The sequence below is a fragment of the Halichoerus grypus genome, chromosome 3, assembly GCF_964656455.1.
Source record: "Halichoerus grypus chromosome 3, mHalGry1.hap1.1, whole genome shotgun sequence".
Lineage (NCBI taxonomy): Eukaryota > Metazoa > Chordata > Mammalia > Carnivora > Phocidae > Halichoerus > Halichoerus grypus.
This window is the reverse complement of record NC_135714.1, coordinates 40,469,645-40,476,360: the sequence shown is the minus strand read 5'-3', so window position 1 is coordinate 40,476,360 and position 6,716 is coordinate 40,469,645. Positions and strand designations below refer to the sequence as shown.

The window sequence follows — 6,716 nt, the reverse complement described above, 5'->3', positions numbered from 1 at the left end:
CACCGGGCTAACCCTTCCCCCCACCCCCCTCCCCTCTAAAACCCTGTTTGTTTCTCAGAGTCCATAGTCTCTCATGGTTCATCTCGCCCTCCGATTCCCGCCCCCTTCATTTTTACCTTCCTTCTCCTAATGTCCTCCATGCTATTCCTTATGTTCCACAAATAAGTGAAACCATATGATAACTGACTGCCCATTTTTTAATCAGATTGTTTTTTTGGTGTTGAGTTGTATAAGTTCTTTGTATATTTTAAATATTGACCCGTTATTGGATAGATCATTTGAAAATATCTTCTCCCATTTAATAGGTCGGCTTTTTGTTTTGTTGATGGTTTCCTTCCCTGTGCAAAAGTTTTTTATTTTGATGCAGTCCCAATAATTTATTTTTGCTCTTGCCTTAGGAGACATACCTGGAAAAAATGTTGCTACATCTCATATCTGAGAAATTACTGCCTGTGTTCTCTTCTAGGACTTACAGTTTCAGGTCTCACATTTAGGTCTTTAATCCATTTTGAGTTTATTTTTGTGTGTGGTGTAAGAAAGTGGTCCACTTTCATTCCTGCATGTAGGTGTCCAGTGTTCCCCAATACAATTTATTGAAGAGATGGTCTTTACCCCATTGTATAGTCTTGCCTCATTTATTATAAATTAATTGGCCACATAAGCATGTATTTATTTCTGGGCTCTCTATTCTATTCCATTGATACATAAGTCCTTTTTTGTGCCAGTACCATATTGTTTTGGTAACTGCAACTTTGTAGTATATCTTAAAATCTGGGAGTGTGATACTTCTACCTTTGTTCAACTTTCTCAAGATGGCTTTGGTTATTTGGGGTCTTCTGTGATTCTATACAAATTTTAGGACTATTTGTTGTAGTTCTTGGTATTTTGATAGGGAATGCATTGAATCTCTAGATTGCTTTGAGTAATATGGATATTTTAACTATTAATTCTTCCAATCCACGAGCATGGAATATCTTTCCATTTGTTTGTGTCATCTTCAATTTCATGCAAGTTTTATAGTTTTCAGAATATAGGTCTTTCACCTCCTAGGTGAAGTTTATTCCTAGGTATTTTATTTTTTTGGTGCAATTATAAAGGGAACTATTTTCTTAATTTCTCTTTCTGCTACTTTGTTGTTAGTATATAGAAATGCTATCGATTTTTGGGTATTAACTTTGTATCCTGGAACTTTACTGAATTCATTTATTACTTCTAGTAGTTTTGGGTGAAGTTTTTAGGATTTTCTATGTATAGTATTATGTTATCAGCAAATAGTGACAGTTTAACTTCTTTACCAATATAGATGCCTCTTATTTTTCTTTCTTTCTAGTCTGATTACTATGGCTAGGACTTCCAGTACTATGTTGAATAAAAGAGGTGAGAGTGGACATCCTTGTCTTATTCCTGATCTTAGAGGGAAAGCTCTCTCAGTTTTTCACCATTGAGTATGATGTTAGCTGTGGATCTTTCATATGTGACCTTTATTATATTGAGGTATGTTCCCTCTACACCCACTTTGTTGAGTTTTTGACATGAATGGATGTTGAATTTTATCAAATGCTTTTTCAGCATCTATTGAGATGACCATATGATTTTTATCTTTCATTTTGTTGAAGTGGTGTGTCACATTGATTGATTTGCACGTATTGAACCATCCTTGCATCCCTGAGATAAATCCCACTTGACCCCAATGATCCTTTTAATGTATTGTTGAATGCAGTTTGCTAATATTTTGTTGAGGAATTTTGCATCTATGTTCATCAGGGATATTGGCCTATAGTTTCCTTTTTTTGTTGTGTTTTGGTATCAGGGTAATCCTGGCCTCATAGAATGTATTTGGAACAGATATTAGTTCTTCTTTATTTTTTTTATTTAAATTCAATTAGCCAATTTATAGTACATCATTAGTTTCAGATGTAGTATTCAACAATTTATCAGTTTCGTATAACACCCAGTGCTCATCACATCACGTGTCCTCCTTAATGCCCATCATCAAATTACCCCATCCCCACACCCATGCCCCTCCAGCAACCTCAGTTTGTTTTCTATAGTTAAGAGTCTCTCATGGTTTTTTCTCTCTCTCTGATGACTTCCCATTTTGTTTTCCCTCCTTTCCCCTGTGGTCCTCTGCTGTTTCTTATGTTCCACATATAAGTGAAACCATATGATAATTGTCTTTCTCTGATTGACTTATTTAGCACAGCATAATACCCTCCAGTTCCATCCATGTCAATGTATATGGTAAGTATTCACCCTTTCTGATGGCTAAGTAATATTCCATTGTATATATATACCACCTCTTCTTTATCCATTCATCTGTCAATGGACATCTTGGCTCTTTCTGTAGTGTGGCTATTGTGGACATTGCTGCTATAAATATTGGGGTGCAGGTGCCCCTTCAGATCACTACATTTGTATCTTCAGGGTAAATACCCAATAGTGCAATTGCTGGGTCGTAGGGTAGTTCTATTTTTAACTTCTTGAGGAACCTCCATACTGTTTCCCAGAGTGGCTGTACCAGCTAGCATTCCCACCAACAGTGTAAGAGGATTTCCCTTTCTCTGCATCCTTGCCAACATTTGTTGTTTCCTGTCTTGCTAATTTTAGCCATTCTGATTGGTGTGAGGCGGTATCTCATTGTGGTTTTGATTTGTATTTCCCTGATGCCAAGCGATGTGGAGCATTTTTTCAGATGACATCCTACTTTATGTGGAAAACCCAAAAGACTCCACCCCAAAATTGCCAGAACTCATAGGAATTCAGCAATGTGGCAGGATATAAAATCAATGACAGAAATCAGTTGCATTTCTATACACTAACAATGAGACAGAAGAAAGAGAAATTAAGGAATTGATCCCATTTATAGTTGCACCAAAAACCATAAGATACCTAACCAAAGAGGTGAAGGATCTGTACTCCAAAAGGTACAGAACACTTATGAAAGAAATTGAGGAAGACACAAAGAAATGGAAAAACATTCCATGCTCATGGATTGGAAGAACAAATATTGTTAAAATGTCTGTGCTACCCAGAGCAACCTAGACATTCAGTGCAATCCCTATCAAAATACCATCAACATTTTTCACAGAGTTGGAACAAATAATCCTAAAATTTGTGTGGAACCAGAAAAGACCCCAAATAGCCAAAAGAATATTGAAAAAGAAAACCAAAGTTGGTGGCATCACAATTCCAGACTTCAAGCTCTATTACAAAGCTGTAATCATCAGGACAGTATGGTACTGGCACAAAAACAGACCCATAGATCAATGGAACAGAAGAGAGCACCCAGAAATGGACTTTCAAGTCTATGGTCAACTAATCTTCAACAAAGCAGGAAAGAATATCCAATGGAAAAGGACAGTTTCTTCAACAAATGGTGCTGGTAAAATTGGACAGCCACATGTAGAAAAATGAAACTGGACCATTTTCTTACACCATACACAAAAATAGACTCAAAATGGATGAAAGACCTCAATGTGAGACAGGAATCCATCAAAATCCTAGAGGAGAACACAGGCAGCAACCTCTTTGACCTCGGCCACAGCAACGTTTTGCTAGACATGTCTCCAGAGGCAAGGGAAACAAAGGCAAAAATGAACTATTGGGACTTCATCAAGATTAAAAGCTTCTGCACAGCAAAGGAAACAGTTTGCTGCCTACAAGAGACTCACTTCAGACATAAAGACACATACAGAGTGAAAGTGAAGGGATGGAAACACATTTACCATGCAAATGGAAGCAAAAAAAAAAAAATATGGAGTAGCAATACTTATATTAAACAAAACAGACAAAATCAGACAAAACAAAGACTGTAACAAGAGACAAAGAAGGCCATTTACATAATGATAAAGGGATCAATCCAACAACAGAGTATAACAGTTATAAATATCTATGCACCCAACACTGGAGTACCTAAATGCATAAAGCAAATACTAACAGGCATAAAGAGAGCAATTGATGGTAATACAATAATAGTAGGGGACTTTAACACCTCACTTACATCAATGGATAGATCATCCAGGCAGAAAATCAATAAGGAAAGAGTGTCTTTGAATGATACCTTAGATCAGATGGACATAACAGATATATAGAGAACATTCCATCCAAAACAACAGAATAAATTAGCAGTAAAACTTTCTTATATTACCCCACATTCTATATTTTATCAGAAACTTAAGAAAAACAATTTGGAGAAATGCTTTTACTTAGCAATATATTTTATAAATTGATAGAATTTCCCACTGCGTAAGTACCATATTTTTTTCAAAATTGAGGTTCTTTGTGGGTAGTTCCCCACTTCGTTCATCTCTTCTTCTTCTTCTTCTACTTTTGTTTCCCTTAGACTTGCTCAGTCAATGAATCCTGTTTTAAATCATTTATAAAAAGTATTTGGGTGTACTCATATGAAAATGATGATTATTCTCATAATGGTGTCCTTCTTTGTAGGATCCAAATCTAAAAAAAAATGTAATTGTCATGTAAAAGCCGTTCAGAAAAGTACATTCTTATATAAAATTTCAACCATAATCTATTATGGTTTTACTTATCTATTATAAAACCAGGAGAGATATGATCAATTTACAAAACAGCAAATGCAGAAATAAAAAAGGATTCATGCATATGGGAAAGGCAGACTACAATTTTAACCTTCAAAGTCCTCTTTCCATGGTTATGAATCATTCCAAAAGCACAACTGTTTAAGAATTATTGGCTGATAACATTGGTGGAAAATAAGTCTGGATTTTCTCTCTAGTCTACAGTTTGAATAATATCCGTTTTATGGATGAAGGGATCATGAAAGCTGAAATGTTATTTATGTCACATTAATGCATATGTAATCTACTTTGGCACAATTTCAACTTCTAAGTCTTCCACAGGTGCTACAGATGAACACCTTAGCTTGCTGATGAATACTTAATTAATTTTACAGCTCTGGCTGGGATGATGAGATTCAAAAGGCACTAGAAGGGAAGGTAAGACCTGAGTAAATGAAGCCACTGACTTCCTTTTCTTCATCAGCAATCGCAATATCCACATAGCCTCCGTAACGCAGGACATAGAGGGTCTGGGTTTTTTTTGTCATCTCAAGACAATAATAAGGAATATTAAAATAGCACCTTTGAGCTGCTATTCTATGACTAGAACTGAGTCCTAGGGAATCAATCAAGGATATGCCCAAAGATTTAATAAGGAGTCCCCAGAAGACTTCTTAAAATAATGAAAGAATAAATGTGCAAAAACAACTAACTTGGTTAGTTATATTTGGTATATCCATATAATAGAATATTATGCAATCATTTAAAAACATTTTCAGAAGAATACATTATTGTGGAAGGAGGCTCATCATACACTATTTGGAGAGAAAAAATGAGATTAATAAATAGAATGAACATACACACACATACATATATGTTTCATACAATTATAAAGTTGAGATAATTGTGTGATATGTAGATATATAAGCACATAAAAAGCAAAGATGTATCCAAAACTATTACCAGTGATAACTTTTGAATTGCTTATCTCCCCACTAGAACATAAGCTCCCTTACAACAAAGACTTGGTCTTATTCACCGTTTTGTCCTCAGTATCTAGCACAAGGCCTAGCATGGTGATGACATCGTGGTACTCAATGAGAACTTGCTGAATTAAGGAATGGGATTTTTGATGAACTTAGTATTCTTTGACTATTTTTATTTGATAAATGTTTATATATATATGCGGAATTTTTAAATTAATATAAGCTTTCTACTTATGCTTCTGCTATTTTCATAATTAAACTGGGAAAGCAGATCGAGCTCCCTTCACAGGTGGTTTGGATCAATCTGCAGTTGTGATTAGCTAACAAATATTTTATTTGGACTTCTCCACACTCTTGATGTACGAGAATAAGGAAACAGGGGAACCTTTATCTTCCCAGATTTTCTAGTTTCCATGTAAGAAGTCACCTCTGTCAACAAAAGGAGAAAACTTTGGATTTCACTTCTGTGACGATTACAAGTATTACTGTTGCTATTGTATCTACTGCCTATTCAGCATTCACCATGCACGTCCTCTTTTTTTTTTCCAAGCAGCTTTATTGAAATGTGCCAAAAGTACATGGACAGCACAAATGTATGAACAGGAAAAAAAAATCACATGTATCACCATGCTATTCTAGGAGCTCTATGTTTCATTCAAACCTCAAATTACCTTAGGAGGTGAACACTACTGTTTTTCCCATTTTGCAGGTGAGAGACTTGAGGCTTAGAGAGATTAGCCAACTCGCCCACAGTTCCCCAGCTGTTTGCTGGCAAGAGTGAGGATTGGAACCGGGTAACTTGCCTCGGAGCCCATGTTCTTCACTAGCATATTACACACACAAGGGGTGACATCAAACACAGCGATGCAAGCAATCAAGACTTGTTATAGCTCTTCTTACATTCATTCCCTACACTTTGGTACAGTTTTTTTCTTGTTGTAAGGAGAGACAAGGAAGAAAAAGAAAACAGATAAATTCCACTGTCCCTCACCCACACCCTCCATGCCCTGGGGAGCAAATAAAATGAAGTTTGAGAAGCTTCTACAGCGATTAGCTGGTAAAAGTAGTAGAAATGTCAAATAATAATAACATATATGATATGTTCTGGGCTTGGTTTTATGCAGACATTTCTTCTCATTAGTCGTGAGAAGAAAAAAAAAAAACACATACTTTAAAGCACATAATTTGCTGCAAA

At 35.8% G+C, this 6,716-nt stretch overlaps 1 protein-coding gene across 2 annotated transcripts in view; it reads right to left on the bottom strand.

The window, feature by feature from the left end:
- Nucleotides 1-3,755: 3,755 nt before the first annotated feature.
- CWH43 (cell wall biogenesis 43 C-terminal homolog) overlaps nucleotides 3,756-6,716 on the bottom strand; it is a 49,865-nt gene continuing 46,904 nt past the window's right edge. For both annotated transcript variants that reach the window (XM_036093012.2, XM_078068589.1), the window contains one exon: nucleotides 3,756-4,455. In XM_036093012.2, coding sequence (XP_035948905.1) covers nucleotides 4,377-4,455 — 79 coding nt within the window. In that variant the 3' untranslated portion in view covers nucleotides 3,756-4,376. The remainder of the gene's footprint in view (nucleotides 4,456-6,716) is intronic.